The 24,952-nt window shown below is 38.3% G+C and overlaps 1 protein-coding gene across 1 annotated transcript in view; it reads left to right on the top strand.

The window, feature by feature from the left end:
• cadm3 (cell adhesion molecule 3) overlaps positions 1 to 24,952 on the top strand; it is a 116,206-nt gene that overhangs the window by 86,755 nt on the left and 4,499 nt on the right. The window contains exons 6-11 of the mRNA XM_037981910.1: positions 585 to 722; positions 13,471 to 13,635; positions 14,165 to 14,255; positions 23,261 to 23,433; positions 23,773 to 24,147; positions 24,551 to 24,571. Coding sequence (XP_037837838.1) covers positions 585 to 722; positions 13,471 to 13,635; positions 14,165 to 14,255; positions 23,261 to 23,433; positions 23,773 to 24,147; positions 24,551 to 24,571 — 963 coding nt within the window. The remainder of the gene's footprint in view (positions 1 to 584; positions 723 to 13,470; positions 13,636 to 14,164; positions 14,256 to 23,260; positions 23,434 to 23,772; positions 24,148 to 24,550; positions 24,572 to 24,952) is intronic.

Below are 24,952 nucleotides of genomic sequence, written 5' to 3' on the forward strand. Positions count from 1 at the left end.
CGACTGATTTATAATAGCAATAAAAGGGTAAAACATCCAAGGGGGTAAAAACATTTGTGAGTCACTGTAACCCAGCCAGCTATCCCAGTTTTCTCTCTAGAAGATTTTACTAGCGTAACTTCAAGCTTTCTCTCTGAGACAGAAACAGTCATTATCTGTACAGCCTTAATTGGTTGCTTGTCAGCAAAACAGAAGTATTCTAGTGCACCAGCCATGACAAACACTAATAACACAGACACTAGGTATGAGACCCTGGAAGGTCATTTGATCTGTTGTGCACAGATATGCACAATTTTGGGTGCAAAACATCATTATTTTCCCCTGCAGCTGGTTTCCACCCGAGTTTCCAGAACAGACTGAATAAATTCGAGCTTGTTTTTGATATTGAGGATGCCGTTTTGTTTATCCCTATTCAGCCAATTCAATACACCACAAGTTTGCAAATGTGCAGTATTTGTTTGAGGCTTAGCTGCTAGCCTTCATTTATTGTTGGTTCTAGCTACAAGGTTTGCCCTGCAGCACAAAAGTATCCCCTGTCAATCTCACTCACTCACCAACTCTTATGCTGCTTTTTGTCTCTTTAGGTGTGCCCGGTAACCCTCATATCTCTGGGTTTGAAAATCCAGTGCGAGATGGAGAAACAGTCACCCTGACCTGCACCAGTACAGGCAGCAAGCCCCCCGCCAAGCTGCGCTGGTACAAAGGAACGGAACAGGTGGAAGGTGAGAGAGATGCAGCGCAAACAGGCTTTCTTTTGTGTATGTGTTTGTAATTTTGTGCAAACTGAAGTGAGAAAATTGCATGTTGGACAGTTAGATTATTGTAAAGTTTGGACATGTGTACAGGAAGGTTCTTCAGAAGGAATGCAAAGATTGGTCTGCATGGCAGCAATCTGTGAGTGGGTGAATTAAAAATTGGTGCACATGTGCCTCAGATGTGTCAGCGTGTTTGTTTGTGTGCGTGACATCATGCTGTGTGTATAGCATCCTTGCCATATTGCCGGGTGTCTCTCTATGTGTCCTAAACCTGCGTCTTGAAATGTTTGTGTCATAGCGAAGGCAGGCTGCTCTGTATGAGTTTAGAAACATGCTGTGAGCGTGTCCATGACCCTTCTCTCCCAATTTCCCTCCCCATCTTGAACCTGTAAATGCCTTTCCATATATCCATGGACTGTGTATGCACTTCTTTTTCACATTTTGATTCAGAGTTTATTCGTGCAAGTACCGCTGTTTGGGTGCTGCAACGTATCTGCAACCGGGAGTGACACAATAGCGAGTGAGAGATAGCCTAAGTCGGATCGAGCTGGGGATAACGACAGAACCCAGCAATAAAAGCCAGTCAGAGACGAAGATGAAGGGATGTGGTTGAACAGAGAAGCAGAGATAGAGGGAGCTTTGCATGAGGTCGTGCTCACTGGTCTTTTGTTGCAGATAAACGGGAAAAATAAGCAGGGAAGGGAAACAAAAAGACAGAGGGAACACAGAGAGGAAGTCACAATAAGACCAGTCGAAAGGCTTTTATTGTTAAAGTCAAATCAAGTGGACGATTGGCAGCCTCTGAATCTATCACCTATGATTTTGGCAATGGTGGCATTTCTCCAAATTACTGCCGTGTTTCCTGTAAACCCCCCTTGTTTCTTGTTGCCTCATCACTCAAAGGCTTTCTGCTTTGCTTTACTGAGCAGAGGAAGCATGTTGTGAGTGTTAATTCTGCTGCCCTTTTGCTTCTTTCACCATCTGCCCTTACTAGAAACTCTGCTGGTGTACAGTTTGGATTGCGCTGGAAAAACAGTGCCCTCTGTCTGTCGGCACAGCCTTCCAGGCAATTTCCACGGTGCATAACCCACTCTGTTTAGAGATGTAGATGGCCTTTTTTTTTACAGCTCTTTGTGTTGTAATTGTACAAGTATAATATGATAATATAATACGATAACGATTTATTGACGTAAAAATGCTGCACTCCGGCTTTGTTGTACAAAAATGCCCATGTTGTCCAGATGCTTTGGTGGTGTCGTTATAATTACGGTTTGAAAAGAATCAAAAGAATGGACTAAAGCTACAAAGAGAAGACGGAATGGGAAAGCTGCCCGCCCGAGGACAGATTATCTGCTCCTTTTGTTACAAGCTGAACTAAAAACAGGAGACAGAGAGAAACGAGAAGAGTGTGGAGAAGAATGTGCTGTTTGCAGGGACTGGAAGTCTGTTTAAACTAGACTACAGAGCAATGGAAGATGGTTGCCTGGTCTGATAAATCTTTGTTTTTTTGTTTTTTTCATGTGGATTGCCAGGTCAGTGTATGTCATTTACCTCAGGGGGATTTGACAACTTGATGCACTATTTGGAGAAGGTGAGCCAGCAGGAGAGGCGTGACACTTTGTGCCACACTTAGTAGCTGATTGGTTCTGGGATTAGTGCACTGTCGGATCACGGGCTGATTCTGGAAGCTGAAAGCTGGCTCTTGTGTTTTAGCATACAGGAATCATTAGCCTGTGTGGGTTTATAAGCCCTGTTTTTAATTTTACTTCTTCTGCAACTTTCTCAGGCTTTCAAACTATTTTGAACTTGTTACCTGCTATAGTATTGTAATAAAACTGCCACAAAAGACAATTTTCTTTGTTAAATTCTTGATTTCACCTATATTTGAGAAAATCCATTACACCATTCAACGATTACTTTCTGAAAGTTTTATTAAAATCCATCTAGTGTCTTATGAGATATATTTTTAAGAGACATGTAGGGTTATTGATGAAATTAATGGCATTTATACTGACAAAGTTCTTTTTTGAATTCCTTATTTTGGTTTAAACTCTAAAACACTAACCTTAAAATACAAATGTATGTTAACTTTTGTCTTTGCCCATCTCCTGTACTTTCATTTTTGTGGACTTTCGTGCCAACAGGATCCGAGTATTGCAGTTTCTAAAGAAAAAAGACAATATCAGAAACATGCCAAGTACATAATAATTTCATTCACTCTTTAACCAAAGTTTTGCATTAACCAGGTTCCATTTGATTGGCATGCAGATGTAAAGAAAGATGTATTTATTTTAAAAGCATTTGCTCTGAATGAGCTGGTGCTTTTCATTACCTTTAATGTAACTCAGCTAAACTCTGCTCAGTGCAAAGAAAGTCAGCTGTTACAAGTCAACCAAATATTTAAAGCTAAACCAAACATTTAATACTAAATCTATGATAGTAAAAGCCTCAAAAAACTAATTGAAACTGAACGTGTTTTTAAAAAATATATCTAAACATACAACAGAAGAACTCAAAAAATGAGGGCTTCAGAGGGTTAAGAGTATTTTGACACCTGCATCTGCAGTTCTCTTTTCACAGAGATATCCAAGGCAGACACCCAGGTCTTAAAAACCATCTGATTATAAATAATAATTATTGAAAAACTGATCCAAATCTGCCTATCTTCATTTTAAAAGTCATACATCTGGGGGCAGCTGCCAAGGTGGGTACAAAGAGAGCCAAGGAACAAAGTGGGTGAAAGTGGGCAACAAAATAACAAGCATGGTCACAAATGCATATGAAAACAGGCTGTGATTTAAAAAAAAACATGGTTGCACACCTTGCTGATCACTTTGTTGAAAAAAATCAGAATTTAGTGAGACTGCAACAGGAAATGTGCATATTTCCACTAGTCACCAACTAGTCTCCAACAATCCCAGCCCAGGGAAATATCACCTTAAGTAACACAGGTGTTTTTTGGGGGGGGGGTTATTGAACATTAGATATGTCAACATATTCAAGACTATCTGTGGACACCTTCAAGAAAAGCATTCTAGTTGTCAATGCAGCAAATGGCCAAAGCTCAGGTATCAGATAAAGCCTGATTTTCCTCATGTTGTAATGTGCAAAATGACATGACGAAGAGAAGTGCAGCTTGTCTTTAATTGTGGCACTTGTGTGTTGACTCCAAATTAACAGAGGCATCCATAGTTTACTTCCTGGATTCTGGGTAAAAGTGCTCTTTATGAAAGAAGAAAGAAAAAAAAAGAGATTTAAATGGAGATCAACTCAGTATAAATAATGGTGTGTTTTAGGCCTCACCCAGCTGTCCTGCCATTGCACAACACCAATCAGTCATTGCTAGAATAACACAAGCTCACACACACACATTCACACGCAGCCCCCACCCTCCACCACACACACACACACATCTCCATTCAATTTGTCACATAAAAACTGTGGTAATGGAGAGATTATAATCACACACAGCGCTTATTTCTGGCCACAGAGCAGAGGATCACCATGGGTCAGTGTGTTATTACTGCCTCTCATTCATGCAATTTCACTCCATATACATTTTTTTGTGTGTGGATTCTGGAAAGATGAGCCCAGAGGCTGCTGTTTATCACAGCTTTCCTGGCTGCACTGGAAAAGGAAAAAGAAGGGAATGATTGTGAGGAAAAGATGCAGAAAGATCCCTTGTTTTAGGAAAGTGATGGTGAGGGGCTACTGAGAGAACAGAAGAGCAAGTGGGTGTGTGCACAAAAATAGACATAGTGACTGTGAAAGAGTGATGGAAGCTGCAAAAAGAGAGACTGACAGAAAAAGAGACAGCAAGAAGGGAATTAAGAAAACCACTGAAGGAGAAGTGAGGCCGCTTTGTGGCTGAGCGTGAGCAGACCAGGGGGAAGGGATGAGGTGAAGGGAGACCAGATTTTAAAAAACGAGGGGACAAGGACTCAGGAGTGCAACAGGAGGGGAATAAAACGTTAAGTCTGATGAAACAGAGAGAAAAATCCAGAAACGGGATTTAGATTCAGAGAGAGGAGAGACGAGTGGACAAGAAAGCAAGAAGGAGTGAGGGGAAAAGGGAGTGGTAATTGAGAAGAATGAACGGCTAAGAGCTTTGAAGTCTGTATTAGTTGTACTGTGTGAAAGGGGCTATGGATCATTTAGTGACATCGATGAATCGGATTGGGGATAATGGGGATTTATGGTGGCACTTAAAACCATACCAGCTGAATTCCAGCCTCGACTGTCATAACGCACGTGGGGCGGATGTTGAAGGTTACATCGCCGCGTGTCAGTACAGAAAACAAAACGAAGATACCAGAAAAGCAGACAATCAAGTTTGTTTAAATGTAAAAGGAAACCTGCAAATTTACTCAAGATATCAAACTGAAAAGTACTAATTTAGTCCAGCGGCTCCTTTGAGACTCCTTTATTTTTATATTTCTTATGTAACACCTTCTTTCACAGCTTTGAGGAAATCATGAAATAGCTCTAAGATGTAAAGGATGTTGGTAGAGAATGTGAGATAAAGGGAATTTGAAAATTAGTGTTGAAAGAGTCTGGACTTGACACTTAATGCAGGCCCTTACAGAAAATATTAAAATCAACTTCAGTCAAAACACTTAAGAAAAGAAAATCCGAGGTTTCGGGCAAATCCTTTTCTATCATTACCAGTGAATCTGACACATAATTCGGATAATTTAAAAGATCACTTATTCTATAAAATATTAGAAAAAAATGTGAAACATTCCAAATATCCAACTTTTTACAACTTTATACAACATTTAGAAGCAATTTTTTACAGCAATTGTATCAAATTCTTTAAGTTTTGTTTATTCTTTACATTTTAAAGCTATGATGAATCTGACAATGTTAGCTTTATTAATGTAGACGTGCATGTAAAAACAAAATCTGATGGTTAAACAGTACTCACAAATGATGTTTTGTTGCCTGCTGCCATAGACCCATGTCTCTGTGTGCATGTTTGTTTGTCTGTACAGTTAGCAAAATATCTCATGAGCCAGAGGAATTGAATAAACCTCTGAGTAAGAAATCATTATATTTATATTTAGAACTGATTAACTTTTGAAGTCATCCCCTTTTACGATGGTCGCCACAGTTAAGCAACCTTAGCAAACACAGCATTATAACTCAGTCAATTTTACAGATACTGAGCTAAAATTCGGTGTGGTAGAAGGCCCCAACACATACGTTGAACACTACACATCGTGCAGTCTTTCTGATTAAAACTCTGACAATAACTGTTAGCATGAACCCTGTTTGTCTGTTACAAAATATCAGATGAACCACAGGACATATTTCAATGAACACCTGAAAAATTAATATTTAGATGTGCATCTAAAACTCATTAACATTTGGAGTCAATCCATTTCAAGATGACTGCCACAGCTAAATAGCATTAATCAACACAACAATTTCAGAAACATTGAGCTAAAATTAGTGTGATAGTAGCTGAGAGTCGTCCTGATCAGCGTGACATAAAGTCATTTACGAGGTTTGACCAAAACGGCTATAATTCTGTCTCTACTTGTGAGATGAATTAAGTTTAAAACTGACATAAAAGGCAGCGGGTGATATGCATTTTATCAAGCAGTGCTGGTCCTTTAATTATCTAGGCATTGCTGTGGGTTCTTTTTTATCTTACCCATTGATGCCTGACATTTTAATAAGCAACTGCTACATTTTTTTTGTACCAACCGGGCAGCCATTTGCTTTGTTTTTTGTGTTTTTCAAAATAAAAAAAAGAGCAATTTATATTAAGTACAGATGCACAAAAATCTGTTCTGTTACAGTTCTGAGAGTAAACTTAGGTTGCTGCTTTTGTGAAGTAAAATTAAAAAGTAAAAAACGTGGATAATATTTATCTGAGAACAACAATTTGCTAAAGAACAGAGACAACAGAAACACACCACATTATATTCCATCTGCTCTGTTCACTCAGTATTCTCATGCCTGTAACTTTCCTTGGAAATTATGACCTGATAATAACTCTCACTTTGGAGCTTTCACTAGTCATAATCTGATTAGAGAGGAAGAGTGATGCGTTTCGATTATTTTAAAACCTTCCTCCTCTTCGGGGGAGGGCTTAAGCTGCTGAGCATGTGTTTCTTCTTGTTCACTGTCAGACATTTTCACACCTTTGAGATGCCAACGAGAACCACACAGTTCTACTTTTAGCAACCGATCAGCTTTACTTGAAGAGCTCAGAAATTAGCACCGGATTTCAGTTTCTCTCATTTATTCATTTTTCCTCCTTGCAGTGGCTTTCGTTTTTCTTCTACAGATTTGGGTTGTTGTCAATAATCGTTTATGTTTTAGTTTTTCAATCAATAAGAGAGCATTTTGTTCAGATTGATGTGTCAAAATGTCAACAAACAGAAAACGCTAATTACTCGGAGTGTTCATTTTAAAGAAAACCTGACAACTTTTCAAAACTCAAAGATAACTAAAAATTAAAACTTAAATTTAAAACAAGCAAAACAGATGGGCAAATGATTAGAACAGAAGGCAGCAGAAGGGTAGCTGAAAGCTTAAACCAGCAAAACCTTAGATAAAAGCTAAAATTAGCTCTATAAGGAGCAAAAGAAGACAAAATAGAGCATGTATGCTGAAGCAGATTTCAGAGAACAATGGAACAGCCAGAAACAGCTGAAGTGACTGAAAATAGGTCAAATGTTAAACTTACCAGACATTTTTGTTTACCAATGTAAGCAGTTCAATCATGTGATTCAAGCTTCTACATGGGTTTGTCAGATTCAGCTGAGTCCTTTGTTCACATTTAGTATGAACCTACATTTCAGAATTGCATTCAGTATATAGTGAAAACTCTTTCAAACTGCATCATTTGATAAAGTTCAGGATAACCTTTTTATGTTTGATTTTATAGTTTAAGTGTTTTATGTTCTACGATATACGTCATGTTTAGATTCATATTAATCTTTATTATTGCCTGGGTTTCTTTGGATGTGAAAATGTGAACATTTCCCTGTAATATTTTGTCCATATAAGAAAAAATTCCAATTTTGAAAACAACTACCAAAAACATTTGTCAAAGTACATAAAAAACAACAACAGAGTGACAAGTGTTAAAGATGTGCTAAAATTACACGCCATNGCTTTAACTTTATCATGATTTCATTTAGATTATTTTAGCTACTATTTTGACTGTCTTAGCTCATGTTTAGATATGTTTAGTTTCATGACTTTATTTAGATTATCTTATATTCCATTTAGATTATACATGATTGATGTTTTTTTTTATTTCTATATTTGTGGTCAGACCCAAAATTGACCCATTTTTCAACCAATTTGGGCCCAAAACAACCCCACAGAAAAATATTGTCTCCGTAATAAAAAATAGTTTGACTTCATATAAATCTTTAAATGATAAATTTAATATTATTGTTGTGCAAAAATCAGTGATGCTTTGTTGTGACATGCATTAATGTCAACAATGAAAGCAGGAGTAGGGGTTCGAGGCCCGATGACACTTGTGTGTAAGCACACACAGGTGTGGAAATGTGTTACCTGCATTTGATCTGTGTGAATTGACAGCAAGGAAAAACAACAGTTTATCAAAAACATTTTTTTTCCACCAGCAAGGTGTAAGTAGTAAGTCTGTAATTATTTTTAGTTCAAAAATAGTTCAACAAATTATATAAAACACTTTTTTCTTATTTTCGCACTAAGAAAACAATTTAATTGCAAAGATAGATTTTTTTTATTATTACTATTATTACAAAAAACAAAGTTTTGAACCCATTTGTTTTAATACCTAAGCTCTTATCCAGACCCCTGATCACAAGAGTCCATCTCAGTAATCACCACAACTGTTTGATTCTCTTAATATGATTAATTTAAGGTGGATTTTTGATGCATCAGCAGCTTCATAGCATCACAACCTAAGAGGGGTTTTGTCTCAGCATTACCCACCTTTTTATTTAAGGAATCGGAGCTTTATAAAAAAAAAGTACGTATATCCCATGAAAATTTAATCAGGTGCTGGAGTGTATCTGAGCTTAAATATTAACAAAGAAGAATGCTTCACACTTCAACTAATGCTGGGAAAATATCATTGTATATTAATATGAAAGTGAATGATTTATTAGTCATTAAAAATGTTACTTTCATTATAAGATATTTTGGAAATGTTTTGAATCTTTAAAGCTATTGTGAACTTTTGAACCAATTTAAAAAAGTGAGTTTTGTGATCCGGCACACCTTAAATTCACACCACATACAGTAAGAAAACCTGTGGAAGTGTGTGGGTGTGAAGCCATATTTTATTTAAAAGTTAAGTTTTTAATTAAAGAGGACACCGCATGTGGACAGGACTTATTTTTAAGTTCTGCTGACAGAAATGTGTTGTGTTTCCTTTTTATTTAACAAGAGCAGCCAACATTTTAGTTAACAGCTCACATCTATCAAATCTTATTTGACCCACACAGTTTCAACTAGGTGTTACATTTCTTGTAGCTTGATCTCTTCTAAAGTCTGCTTGTTATGTAAATATATGGAACCATGATCCAACCTTCAGCTGGAATAAATAAGAATTGTGGAAGGCATTCTGGTGGCAAATGCTTGCAGATTTACACATCTATCACTGATGGATAGTATTTGTATTTATTACCAGCTGATTTTGCTTTCACCTTGAGAGTTTGATGTGCGTCATCATGGGACAATGTTGTTTTGGAGACTTCCACTGTTTTGGAAATGACTCGAAATGTGGGTTTGAATACAATGGTGCGTGTTCATTTCTTTGAATGTGAATAAGTTTTGTCAACACGGCAGCGTGTCGGCCGTCATGTGTGCGTTAAAAGACAAAATAAAGGTTGAGCATGACCTGCTCCAGGAATACTTACAACATCAATATACATCCAGTATGTTTGCACTGAGCAAAATAATAATTTCAACAATGAGCTTTTATTATCTAGACTGCATTTAGCCCAAGCTGTTTACTCCTTATAACTTATAACTTAAAAGGCCTAGTATTCCTTAAACAAATGCATATCACCCACCAAAAGTTTAGTCTAAGAGCAGATTAGGTCAAATCTTAAAAGTAATGTTATGGGCAACAGAATGCAATATTGTTAGATGTTCCTCTCAGAGTTTCTGTTGTGAATGACTCTCAGCTACTACCACATCAAATTTAAGCTTAATATCTTTAAAACTGACAGAGTTATAGCTACTTTTGTGTTGGCTGTGGCAGCCAACTTGAATTGGATTGATGCCAAAACTTAACGAGTTGTAGAAGTACTTCCAATGATTACTTTCTGAAAATTTAATTAAAACCTTTTTACCAGTTTATGAGGTATGTTGCTAATACCACAGTCAAACTAAGACACACAACAACGCAACAACATTGTTGCCTTCAGTGGTTTGAGATATTACCTTATAAATAAAACACACATTTGTAGCGCGCAGCTTAGGGATGGCCAAGATGTAACATGATGGTGACCCATCTTCTTCATGTCTGAAGCAGCCTCAAAGGCATTTTATGATTTTACTATTAAAAAAAATAATTTACAGGTGTTTAAGTTGCAAAACATGAGGTTTCTTGTAGCTTCAGGATGGATCAAGGCCAAAATACCCAACAAAACGAAACAATCTTAATTTTTACTCATCTGCCTAACCAAAAATACAGACCTAAGTGACAATATCTGACTTAACTAACAAAAACAGAAGAAATGGGTTTCAAAATAAATGGCAACCCAACCCCAGAAATTACACTTCAGTTAACGCTCATTATTATTAATATTGTTTTTCAGTGTACAAGTTCTTCTAAAGATTGTCAAATATACATTCATTTAGGTCAATCAAATACTTCTAGATTTTGGTAAATGAAAAATATATAATGCTCCAAAATAAAAAGTTGTGTGTTGTATGTCGGCCATACAGAAACGCAAATTGGTCCACTTCATGTGTGCTTACAGCAAAATGCCTCTGGGATTTCCTAAAGGACAAAACTGAATTTGTGTTTGTAAAAAAAAAAAAAAAGTCTGTTTTTCAAGATGAATTACAATTTGTTAATTAAAGTACACAAATTGGTGCATGATATTATTTTGAGTCGTATGAAGCAAGTGTCAAATACCGAGATCAGAATTAGAATCCTACTTAGTTCTTGTTAATCATCTATTTATGTCTAAAATAGCATTTAAACAGTAACAAAACTTTCACTTGTACATCTAGTCCAATTTTAATGAACAGTTTAAATATCATTTAGAAGCAAAACCTTACTTTTTGCTTAATTCGTTGCATCTCACTACTAAATCTTCTCTGATAATTTTATAATGAACTGAGAAAAGATAAATCGTGAAAAAAAATGCTTGGAAACAAAAACATCCAAACACATTGTCTCCAAAATTCCCTTAATGAATGCACTGAATCAATTTCATGACCCTTTGGGCTTGAAAACCTTATTAAAACTCAACTGTGTGATTTCTAAAAGTGCTGTACACAGGAGCCTTTGAGTAAACAAACAGGATTCCTCCATTCCCTTGGTTGGTTTTGGAGAACCATGGTCTTTAATAAAAGGCAGGATGCTGTCTTTGTGTGTGCAGAGAGAGACAGGCAGTGGCAAAAAGGCTCCTGTGACTGGTGTTAAGATTATTGAAATGCACCTGGAAAGTAAACTAATTTCCTCAGCGGGTCAGAGGACTAGTTATGGTAATAAAAAGAGAGATGTCATTAGATTCAGAGGTATTTGAAGTGCTCTCTGGTGTGAGAGGAAGCAGAGGGGATGGAGGCATCTGAATGTTTGAGAGAAAGATCGAGACAATGAGGAAAAAAAGGTGTGTGTACGTGTGTGTGTGTTTTCCAGCCTGCTTCCCTGCCACTATCTCCGTCTCCTCTGAGGATAGTTATTCATGAGCTTGACCTACATGCGCCCGAGCTTGTGTGCATGTGTGAGTGTGTTTGTCAACCTGTGCAGGAGTAAGTGCTAAGGTTCTGGTCCACTCTCCAAGATTCACCAACCACTTTCACGGTATGAACCAAAACGACCCTGTTTTGTATTTCTTCCTACAACAGAGGGCAATCTTTACATCATCTTAGTCTCGGCTGTGTTTATGCTTCTTCACTGGAACCATATAGTGCTTCTGCTGTTGCGCAGTTTATCTCTTACAGTTTACCATCATCTCAAAAAAGATTTTGTTTTAAAAAAGGAAATAAAAAGACACATGTAGAGTAAATCAGCTTCAATAAAATATGGCTTTGATAGATTGCAGCTGAGATACTGCCGATTCCTTTTATCATAAGCGTAGCGGCCTCCCTGTCCAAAGCCATGGATCATAATCAAGTGAAATGCGAGTGATCTCCTAAGCAACGGTGAGCGAGTGAGTCCAAAGAAAGCTCAGAGACTTTTAGTCTCTGTTGTCCCTTTGGTGTCCTTCAGGAGGAGACAGATCTAGTTGGTAAACATGAGCGAACTGTGTTGCAGTTTACTGATGTTTCATAACGGGGGTTCTGAGTAATGAAGCCACATTTGCATGATGGAGCTTCGTGAAATGTGGATTTTATTTACAGCTTGCTGAGCCTTTTCTCTTCTCTAATGAACAAGGATATTGGAACATGAAATAAGACTGTAAACTGAAATTGAAAATTGTGGCTCAAGTATTCGTCTATTAATCAAATTGGTGGTTGGATTCCTTCTGTACGAGCAGTACATATATAGGCCCCGGCTGTTTAAACTCCACCACAGGCAGTTCAAGGGGACCAAAACTAGGCCTGAAATTACATCCATCCAAGGATTTTTTTTTTCCTTTGCTGAAAAAACGACAGCGCCTTTCTTCGTTTCCTTTTTCTGCACTGATATTTTAATAACTTGGTGGAATAATTAAGCTTAATGAATGGGTTTAAACGTAGATCCGCTGTAAAGAGAGTTTCCAGGTAATTTTCTGCAGATTGTCTAATTGCTGAGCTGCAGTAAAGTAAAGATGCCCTTGAAGCACTCTTGTCTGTATAAATTTTAATTTTGCAATAAAAAGAATTTATGAGGAAAAAAAAATTTTTGGTAAGAGTTTATTAAGAGTGCTTTTATTTATATAGCTGTTGTTGCATTTAGGTTTATGACACATAGGGATAAATCACACCCTACAGGGACACAAGGTAACCACAGAAATATTTAAATATAGATTTAACAATGCAATAACAACAATTAAAGGCCTAGCAGTCATTGAAGGAATGCATACCAGTTTCAGGCTTTCCTGCCAGCATTTTAAACTGAAATCATTTTGTGCTGAGAAATGACAAAGTTGCAATGCTTCTGATTGGGTTCTGAATAACTATCAGCTACTACCACTTAAAATTCTAGCCTAATATCTGTAAATATTCATATTTTTGTGGTGGGTAATGTTGATTTGCTGTAGCAGCCATCTTAAATTGGATTGACTCCAAAAGGCAATCGGTTGTACATCCTCTGAATATTTCTTGAAAGTTTTTTGAAAATCCATAAAGTGGCTCGTGAAAATATTTTGCAAATAGACAGACAGACAAAAGCATTATCATCCAGTTTTGCCTTGAGGCAGCATGTGATGAATATGAGTCAGTTCTGTTTAGTAAAATTCAACAATATAAACCACCACATTCCAGATACAGAAAAAAAATGTTTTCGCTCTGATGTGTTTGCATGTTAGACCCGGAGTAAAATGCAAACACCTTCCTTTTGACTTTTCCCTCCTCTTCTTATCTCTCTTCATCTCAGGGCGTGATGATTTGGTGGTTCAAGACGACCCCACATTCAACGTGAGCAGCAAGCTCACCCTAGAGGTGAACGCCGGCGATGACAACATCCCCATCGTTTGTGCCGTCGACCACCCTTCTCTGGCCCCGGGGGACAAGCGGAGCGAGCAGGCCCTGCGGGTGTTGTGTGAGTCACCTGGGAAATGAGGGGTAGCGGACGGGCGAGGAAGGAAAAAATACAGTGGGCATTGAAGGAGGAGGGAAATTAAAGCTCAAAGCTTCAACTGCGCTGCCTCCTTCTGTAATTTCCTCCCTGACCTTCTCTTTATTGGTCAGTGTGAGTACGTTCTCCTCTTTTGTAGTTTTGTCCTATAAATCCAGCGGCACCAATCTGTAATAATGACCCCACAGGAGTTTCACCTTTCCCTGCTGTTGCGCTCAGCCAGAGTTGAGTCACTTCCCAGCTAAAATGAAACCATAAACTCGGGGTTAGAGTCTGTGCCAGTGCTTCCCCCTGTGGACAAAGTGCTGGTACTGCATGACAGAGGGAAGCAGATTGTGTAAGGGGGTTATGTCATAGTGGGAGGCAGAGAGATGGTGACGCCTCCAGAATTCTCATGATGGAGATTGAGATACGGCTGAATGAGACTGTGCTGTGTCTGTGTGGTTATGATTTGTGTGTTATGTAACTGCAACGTGTTTGGGTCTTCTTACAGATTCCCCCGAGGTATATATCAGTCCTGGCGAGATGATGCCGATAGAGGGGCAGAAGTTTTCTCTTCGGTGTTTGGGCAAAGGCAACCCAGAGTAAGACTAACGACATTCATAAGCACACAATCACCCACTTAATCTGTTTGCATTCAAAAAGGCACAAATAATTATTAGTTTACTGAAAGAAAAAACACGAGCAAGTCTTTATACTACTTGAAAAATATAATTCATGTCAGCACATAATGCTGCTAAACACCATATTTATGAGAGTCCTTCTCCACTGTGTCAATTACAGGTGTTAAAAACTTGAATAAACAGCTTTTTATGAACATACTTCACGAGTGAAAATGAAGTTTGAATCACTTCTGTCACTTCTGTGCATTTAAGTCAGAAAGATCCTCTCAGTAGAAACTGGCAGCAGCTTTGTGAGCTCAGCTGTGACTCACTGTATGTTACATCCTCTCTGAAAGTCTCTTTTAATTAAGACCTAGCAATTCTTGAAGAAATGCATATCACCCACCGCCTGTCATGTCAACATTTTAGACTTAGATCTTCTTATGATGAGAATTTTAGGGATTATAGACATTTTGGACAAATGTTGACGTGTGCAAAGTCTCGTCCAATATTAATATCTTGAGTCATCTTGAAGTTGTTGTGAATGACTGTCAGCTACTACTGAACCAAATTTAGGCTCAATATTTATTGCCGATTTCTAAGTTCAGTTAGATTTGTCAGCCATCTTCAACTGGACTGACTTCAAATGTTGATCACTTGCAGATTTACATTTATTGATTACTTTCTGAGAATTTAAATAAAATCCATCCAATGGTTCATTAAATATTTTAGAACAAACAGAACTCACGCAATCAGCTTTCAGAGTAGTCTCAGTTACTACCATTGTCAAATTTACTGTTAAAGTCAATTTGTTACTTCTAAGATTGCTTTGCTTCGGTGGCCATGTTGAATTGGCTTGACTCCAAAAGTTAGATATACATCTAATGATGACTCTGTAAGTTTAATCAAAATTGAATTGTGATTCACAAGATAATTTGGTAACAGTACAGACAAAAGAACACACAGACACAGACAGAAACATTATTGCAACACCTTTGCCTTTGGTGCTGGGCAATGAAAACAAACAATCAAATTATGACATTTTAGTCCAAAAAAGATCGTTTTTAAGATATATATATATTTATATCTAATTTGGGTTGTTTTTGGGTCTGAGTGGAAAGAAGAGAGGGTAAGCAGCACATTAAAAGTGCTTCTTTTTAACTGCAGACAGACTGAATCAGCTCTGAATGTCAAAGCTGATGCATTCACCTGTTGTTGCACCCATTAGGATGCATTTGAACATGGATTACAAGGTCTTGGAGAAAAAAAATAGCTGATTCATCTTTGGAAATATTAAAAAAGTGATTCAACTCAGCAACAGTTTCCACAGTAAACATCAGTGAGCACCAGTTTAATGTTTATAAACCTTGTCCTAATTTTATAGGGATCTCAGCTCAGTAAGTGTAAATGTGATGCAATCTGCCTGCTAAAGGTAAATGTGGTGGGTCTTTGTAAGGTTAGGCAGAACTATCAGGGATCAATTCAAGGGACCTAAAAGCATGAAGACAAAAAGGCAAGCTTTACTTCAAAATGAAGAACAAAAACCAGGTGGGCAAAACAAATCACAAGGAGCAGCCAGAGGTAGAATCCAGAATCAATAAATAAACCAAACAAGAAACTGGTAATTCTGTAAAGCAACAGCGCTTAGCCTAAAGAAAATCTCACCTGTGTGGGTTAAATAGTAAACGCCTGATTAAAGAAGTGACTTCAGATGAACAGAGGGTTTAGACCCTGACAGACTGAGAAATCACAGCCGTTTTGTACTTGAGTGTGTGAATTTGTGAAGGTTTCAAAAAGGATATAAAAAGGGTTTAATGAGATGCTGTCATGACCGGATACGTTGCCTGGAAACAATGCATCATCTCTGTGGAAAAAATAAAATCCCTTTCTCTATTCTGTGACATTACAACAGTTTTACATTTCAAACAAGAACCGACAGAAACGTGAACATACATATTGCCATAAATACAGCTGGAACAAATACACATCAATTTTTGCTCTTCCGAGGAGTACACTCTTCTGAACAGAGATCTTTGAGGTTCTTCCTGGGATATGTTGGAGCATCTCTTCCAGTTTGGGGGTCACAGCACTGATATCAACCACCTCTTCCATGCCATGCAGGAGCTTATTTTTCCTTAATTGTGTCTCTTGTTTTTCCTCTTACACACTGGGTTTCTGCTGCCTGAGACATTCGCTTAGCAGTCCATCACTGTTGCTTTCTTCCCATTGTACTACAGGATCCTGTATAGTAGCTCTAACACTCACTCAGGGTGCTAGATTTGCGGTGAAACCCTCCATGCATTGTGAGGAACATTTGTGTTTTGATGTCAGTGGCTTCAATCCTCTCATTTGGCCAGATTGTTGTATCAGTGCTGCAGCTGATGACTGGCATTGCAGACATGTTGATGGCTTGGACTTTTTACTTGCCATTCAGCTGGCTCTTCAGGACCTGACTTACTCTCTGTAGGTACTGTAATTGTTTATAGAAGTTGAATTTTCTTCCCTTGGGAACCAGACTGACTTGCCTTTCCCTAACTCCTCCTTCTGGTCCAGTATTTCAATATCTTTAATAAAAGCTCCTGTGTTGACTTGGGGGGGGCGGAGCTTTGATTCGGAGCTTCCCGATTCGGACCTGGGACTCTGACATTAATTCTTAATTGTCTTTAATGCTCTCTATATTTTGTGCACAATATATAAATAAACCTGTTTGAGTGATTTCAACTAACAGTGCCTGGAAATTGATTTATTGCTGCCACAACAGTACTTTGTTGTGACTGACTTCATGGCCTCATCCTGGTTTCCATTTGCATGTGTAATTACAAGGTATTAGTAGCTGTGAGGTCGTTTAACCCCTTGCCTCTTTTGGATACCATATAAAAAAAAATTCAGGTTTTCGATTTAGGTAATGAAAACATGTTGATGAAATTCTTACCAGTAATAAAATGTAAACAGATCAGGCTGTGTGTTGTACAAATCGAAGCATTCACCCAGCTTATGTAAAGGATCCTAACCAATTTTTGAGGCACTTGCACCAACATACAATAAAGTCCAGGCACATGGAAATACTCTGAGTTATATTCACTTTAAATGTGGCAAATTACATAGCAGGTACAATATCATTAACACAAACAAATCCCCTCAAAACGAACACACACCTCTGGGGTTCAGGTAACAATAACAGTTCAGAAACATTTGTAAGCAATCACACATAAACATGTTCAATTTCTGACAGCCTCTTGTTCAAATAGTTACTTGTTCAAACACGCCAAGCAAAAAAACACCTGTTTGTACAAGCTCTCGTGTTCTCACTCATATAGTATGTACACAGCTTCTCTGATGCCAACACACACAGAAACAAACTCCACCCGGCGTCTTAAATCCTGCCCACACAAATACACTCTTCCCCTGGCCTTTCTGCATTATAGATGAACCTTCATCGATCCACTCTCCCATCCTCCCGCTCCCTCTCCTCCTCCTCCACTCTCCTCCTTGCCTCCATCACCGGGGATCTCTCTGCCGGCGCGTCACTCACACCTCGTTCGCCGCTCTCCGTCTTGTCATGATGCCTCCCTGCCCTCCTCCTCTCTGTCCTTTCCCATAACTCTCCTTTCTCTCTCTCTCTCTCTCCAAACACCTTTTCACCCTCTACTCTCCATCTCTTCTCCTTGTCCTCTTAACTCAGCTATGCTCTCCTGTCATCCTTCCCTCCTCTGGTCTCTGTCAGCTCATCACAGGAGAGGCTGGGAGGAACTGCTAAGTTTGACTGTCAACTAAAAAAAAAAGGTGTTGGGGAGGAGGAGGTGGCTGTCATTGCATGTATGAGTCGATAAATTAAACACAGTTAAGATATGATAGGTGGGCCACAGTCTGGGGACCAGATATGCAGAAAATCTATTTGTGATACAATGGCACTGTGGATGAAAGCATTCGGTGAATTATGGATGTTCTACATGAGGAATAGCCCTGTTCTACGGTGATAAATGGCTCTTTCTTGTCATAATGGACTTTTCAGTGCAGGAGTTCAGAAGATTCTAAAAATATCCCCAAAAGATATAGAAATTTGTAATGCGCAGACAAGATTTAGATAAAAGTGAGTGCATTTAATAAAATAAGAGTTTGGAAAAGGAGAGAATAGAGGAAATGGGGGTAAAAGAAGTAAAATGGGAGGAAATAAAAACTAACAAGGAAGGGAGAGGAGGTGTGTAGTGAAGCAAATCGACGTGTGGGTGGAAAGGAGACAGAAAGAAATGGTGACAAGCAACAAATGACCAGGACAGACAGTGGGGGAGAAAACAAGACAAACCCTGTGTGTGTGTGTGTGTGTGTGTGTGTGTGTGTGTGTGTGTGTGTGTGTGTGTGTGTGTGATGGGAGAAGTGAGCGTGCTCAGTTGTGTGCACCGTTGCTCGTGGATGAGCTAGTGTCCAATCAAATCAGATACAGGCTGCCCCTGCAGCTGTCAGTCAAAACCCAATCACCGTGACAACACCTTTTTCTCTGACACACCCAGCCATTCAGCTCCTTCTCCTCCCGACGAGCTCATGCCCCCCACCCCCCAATCAAACTCAATAAATGTCATACTACATTCCCTTACACACACTTTTCCCCCCTCGGTGATTTCATCGTATAGGTTTAAACGAATAGCTAAGCGTATCGAATTCTTCCTCGTGTTTCTTTGATGCCTAGCAGCAAGAAGAAGAAAAAAAGAATTTGTTCATGACAATCTATTATAAGTCCTACCTATAGGATCCACACAACCAACAAATGCTCATAATCACATCCCATTTCTGCTCGATTTTACAAGTTAAGCTCTTCTTGCCTGCTTGTTTAACGTGAGAAGATTTGAATAAACTTGACCTGTTGCATGCAAACGTAAGAAGTGTGCAAGGTCACGGTCCAGTTTAGAAAACAGCAGAAAGCGTGTAACAAGATTACAGTAAGCTGTAAATTATTCCACAACATGCCTCTGCTCTGTGTTTGTTACCTTGAAAAAAAAAACAACTGTATTTGTATCTGTATTTACTGAAACACTTACAAGGCAGCTAGATCCTTGTGAATATTAAGTAATGATTTACTTTACAATTAAAGGCCTAGCATTCCTTGAAGGAATCCATGTTGCTCATCACTCCTCATATCAGAGATTTAAACTAATATATTTGAAAAATATTTTTTTAGACTTTGTGAAAACAAAGGGATATGTCGGATCAGAGTGTTCTTTATCCTTAAATAAGTAAAAGCTCAATATCACTGTCTTCATTTTATATATTCAGGGTTTTGAAAGATTGTATTTGATGCTGCTACTTTAGCTAAACCAAACAGTGAGTAAAACGAAGTATAACAACCAAAACAGAGCCCGGAACAGTAATATTTAACGACAGATAAAGTGACAAAGAAATGGCTTTAGGATGGAGACAGGTCCTAATCTCTCAGTTTGTGTAAAAGTAAAACTGGAATGTTTTACTCTGGTGACTGGTTTCTTTTTGTTGGTGTTTTTCTGACCAGTGAACATCCTTTTCTACCAAAACCTATCAATAACAGCTACATCAGCAATAAATATGAACTACAGTGAACAATTTGATTTGGCAAATAAAGATAAAGAAATGATTGCGATTATCCTTTTTTTAAGGTAATCAAGAACAGATGCTGAAAACAAGACGTGATTTCCTGTGAAAAAGTGTGCACAGATTGGAGACTCCCACCACAAAGGCTGTGTCACCTCTTTGTTTGAGCTGAGATTTAGGATTTTCCAGAAGCAGTTGATTCATGGACTCCAATGTTGTGGCTGGAGGGTGTAAAAGTTCAGACAAGTAAGGTCCTTTAGCTACAGGTGAGATTTAGGTGGTACAACAATCAGCAATTTTGGTACAATGCCATGAGTTAGAACTGAATTGGCAAAAAAAAACAATGATTTTTTTTTGTTTTTTGTTTTGTCTGAACCCCTGATTTTTCCTTTGGACTCCACTCAAACAATCAGACTGATTGAATGCTTTGATAGAAAGCCAGCTGCCAAGTCATTTTTGAAAATACCCGTCCTTTTCAAAGCACTTTCCCTTGTTCAAAAATTGTTGAAAAACGTAACTACAAGGACATCCATGCACCCTGGGACAATTTCTACTCTGTAACTGGCACCTCAGCTAAAAGTAGCAACCGCTTCACTGTTATTTTAAAGTCGTTTCTGGAAGCATTACATAACACAGTCTGGTATCTACCAGGTAGATATGTACATAGTATTTACTGGCTATGTACTTTGTAAGTACTTACCAGGTAAGAACCAAGTAACCACATACCTGGTAAGTACCGGTTAAGTTACAATTAAGTTCAAGTACCTACCAAGTGAGTATTAGGTACATACCCTACATACTCAAGTATGTACCAAGTTCCATGTACATACTGGATAGGTACCAAGAACATACCCTGTAAGTATCAAGTACACATCAGGCTATATTATGCATCCCCATTTCTTTTCTTATTTTGGGATCTAACAGCAAATTTAACTGAGTTTTATACAGTACATTTATCAGAAGATGTAATATAAGAAATGTTTTTTATAAGTACAGTCTTGAACAGTTGAGGTTTAGTTACACATCTAGTAAAGAAGAAACACTTAAAATTGTCTTTCTGTTCAACTAAAATTCATCCTCCTGTTTTGTTTCGGTGTCCATCAAACCGGGAGGAAAAATATCTGTGTTTAGCAGATAAACGCTTTGCTTTTTTTCACCACTGACTTTCTCCGTTGGATGTTTAGTGCTTGGCAGGGAGGAACTGCATCAGAGCTCTTTTTGCTGAAAAGCGCTGCCTGGAGTGTCTTTAAACTTCACTGCTGAGAGCGGATTGAATCAAAAACAGTTTAACTGCAGACTCCAAAACCATCACCTAAAAAAAATAAAATAACAACAAAAAACATGCTGGACTCTGTACAGCTAAAGAGAAAGTTGCACAGTTAATCATTTCATACATAGACAATATAAAAATAGCGGTTAGAGGATAAGATTTGGACTTAACTGGATGGGAAAATAATAAAATTACATTTAATTGTAAAAATGACAGCATCTGCGAACATTACAGTAAAAGTGTTGATAAACAAACCTTTCATTAGAATAATTTACAAAATCATTTATTAACAATTTAACAAAACAACCCAAAGGTTACTCTCTGCAGTGGTACAAGTGGGAGACAGAGGCAAAAGCAGCAACCAAACTCCCTGTAATTACAGTAAAAAATGTCTTCAGGCAAATCATAACTTTTATAAAGTGTTTACTAATGCATGCTTACTAAATGAAAAGTTCCCACCTATAAAAGCTTATAGCCAAGAATAAATCTCAGAGTTTAAACATGCATGATGCGACTGATTACCGTGTTCTGACCCATTCTGCTCAAAGCAGCAGCTGCAACAGAGATTAACTTTGGAACATTATATTCAATAATAGAACAAGAGCTACAGCTTGTAAATGTAAAGTTAATTGTTCAGTTAATTGCATATTATGTGGCATTTGGAGGCCGGGTAATACAACAGCTGATTACATTTTATGGCAGGTAACCAGACCATGTAGCAAAACACAAAGAGTGCACACTTGTTTTAAATACTTAATGTTTTTTTTTTAAATTTGCCTCAGGAGAGCTGACTGAATGGTCTTTCCAAGTGTTTGCATTGCATTAAGTGTCCAAAGAGTAAAACTATAGTATATTTTCTTATTAGCTTACAGAAAGTTTGAGCCTTTTGTCCAGCAGCAATAACAGACTGAATTGATTTTCAGCTCAAATTTCAACTAGAACAGGTTTAATCTAACGGCACATAGCTGTAACAGCTGGTGGGCAAGTACTGACCAGACTAACACTATGAATCTTCAGATTTCGATGAGTCTCAGATTTTTTTCTTACATTTCAGAGAGCAATTAATCAGTCCAAGACATTCAGATCCGTCCCTGATTCAGACTCGCCGTCATTGTAATTACTGTACGGCGCTTAAGGACTTTCCCATTTACATAATTGATTCTTTTATCGAGGCACGTCTCGCTATCTCTCTCACATACAATCTGTTACACAGAATGGATTTTTAACAAGGGAAGATCTGAAATGCTGATCCTAATTCTGTTGTCTCCCACTCCCTGCATCTCTTTTAATCTCATTTCCAAGCTTGCATCTCCACGTTTCTGTTCATCATCTTTTGTCTGTTTTTTTTTTTTACATTCATCCTCGTGATTAACTTCTGTAACAACTTTCACCTCTTGGTTTTATGTCTCTCTATCCACCTGTTTCAGTCTATTTTCTTCTTTTTTTTACTCTATTAGTCTCTTTCTCCTATTTGTCTTCACTTGGTTTCATTTTTAATCACCCACTGCCGAAGGGAAAGGGTGATCATGTTTTTTGCTTGTGTCTGTGCACATGGGTGCGTGTGATTGTTTGTAGCATTAGCCAGATATCTTACGAACTACTGAGTGGTTTATAATGAAACTTTCAAAAATTAATCATTAGATGCACATCTATAACTATTAAAGTTTTGAAGTCAGTTCAATTCAAAATGGCCACTACAGCTAAGCAACCTTAGAGAACACAAAAATTGCTATAACTTAGCTACTACCACATAAACGTTAAGTCATTATCTGTAAATTTGACTCAGAGTCATCCTGAACACATGCTTTGATCGCTAACACGCCAGTAAAATCTCACAATTACATAAGATCGCATCATTTACAAGTTTTGATTAAAACGGCTGTAACTCCATCATTTATCATCACATGATTTTAGTCTAAAACTCTGACATGAAGGGGGTGGAAAATATTCATTTCTTTAAGGAATTCAAGGCCTTTAATTTTACTCCCCAAGCCTCCCATCTCTTTGGACTAATCCTCTTTTTCCTTCTTCCCCTCAACTCCACTATCAGTTCTATCATCTTTTCAATAATTACATACTGTTTTGTAAATTGTACACACCAAGCAAAGTTCAACTCAGTATTTTTATTCCATCTGTTCATCCCTTTCCTTTCTCTCAGACCTACTGACTACTCCTGGGTGAGGAAAGATGGAGAGCTCCCCCCGCTGTCCAAAGCTGACAGTGCTGTCCTGTCCTTCTTGATGCTCAACAAATCAGACAACGGTGTCTACGTCTGTCATGCTGACAACGGCATTGGAAAAGGCATGGGGGAGTACACACTTCAGGTGCAAGGTAAGAGGAGAAAACTAAAGGCAAAGAGATAAACGATGGGGGGGATGATGAAGGAGATGTGAAAAAAATTATTTTGTTTCTACATCATGTTTTTTTTTATTTCTTATGTCATTTTTTGTGGCTTTGCTTGTACTTCCATCTTTTTTCTTGTCTGATTTTCTTTCCTCCTGTTTTTGTTTCTTTTTTTTTCTTTTTTTTTTCATCCAAATGTGTCACCACAACCGCCATTTGCATGTTCTTGGCTTATCCTTTGGCTTTTTTCTGTCTTGTTTGTTCAATCCGTGGTTGATTTTGTTGCGCTTACCCTGTTACTCATTTCCCCTCCTGCCTCCAACAAAGATCCTACTGACCCAGACTCCCCAGACCCCGCCTTTTCCCCTTCTCTTGATTCACCAACCTCCTCAACTTTCCCTCCTTTGACCTCTCTCCCATCCTCCTCCACTCCTGACATCTTCCAAGGCTCAGGATCAGGAATCACTGACTTCATCCCCACCTCCTCCCCCGACACATCCCCTCCAACGCCTGTCATTCCAACCACCATCTCTTCCTCCTCCAACACCACCCTCTCCAACGCCCTCTTCCCCGACCTACCTGAATCCTCCCCAAGCCCTACTTTTCCCTCCCCACGCATCCCCCTTTCTACTGCAACTCCCTCCCCCTCGTCCCTCACAACCTCAGTTTCCGTCCAGCTGAATGAAGTTTACACTTTCACAGGTAAAACCAGTTACACACCTGCACACACACTCAGTAATGGAGTGGAAAAGAAAAACCATTAAAGTTGCAGCTTTGTTATTTTCTCCTTCAGTACACAAACTGCGTAGCTGTCAGAGACACTTGGAGTTTGTTTTATATGCACACACATGCAAATGCAGACAGGAAGCATAAAGAAACACACACAGTGATGGACAAAATTGGATTTTTTTTGTGGCTGTGTCACACCTATTTCATGATTATTTTTTCTTGTTTTCCTCTTTCCTCTTATTGATAATCCCTAACCCTCAACCCGATCCCCAACATGCACTCCTCCTCTTATCCGTGCATCCATCCCTCCATCCATTCATCCATTCATCCATCCATCTTAACACTCAACAATCCATCTACTCATCCACTTGAGAAGATGATGCACGCAACTTAACAGGTATAACTTTACCATGAGTCTCCTGTCTTTGTGACTTTTGTCATCCGCCTGTTTGGGCATCTGTCTTTCAGTGATTTTGTTTGTCTTTGTCTGTTAAAAAATAACATATATTAGAGGCCTAGCATTTTTTGAAAGATTTTTTTATTGCCTGCCATCACGTGATCTCACATGATTTGTCTGAGCTTGAAGCATGTGTTGTGAATGACTCTCAGCTACCACTACACCGAATTTTAGCTCATTAGCTGTAAAAATTACTGAGTGTAGCCATTTTTCTGTATGTTAGCTGTGGTGGACTATCTTGAATTTGGGTGACTCCAAAAGTAAATCAGTTGTAGATGTACATCCAAAATTTGCTTTTTAAAAGTTTATTAAAATATGTCC

The sequence above is a fragment of the Kryptolebias marmoratus genome, linkage group LG20 (assembly GCF_001649575.2).
Source record: "Kryptolebias marmoratus isolate JLee-2015 linkage group LG20, ASM164957v2, whole genome shotgun sequence".
Taxonomy (NCBI): Eukaryota; Metazoa; Chordata; class Actinopteri; order Cyprinodontiformes; family Rivulidae; genus Kryptolebias; species Kryptolebias marmoratus.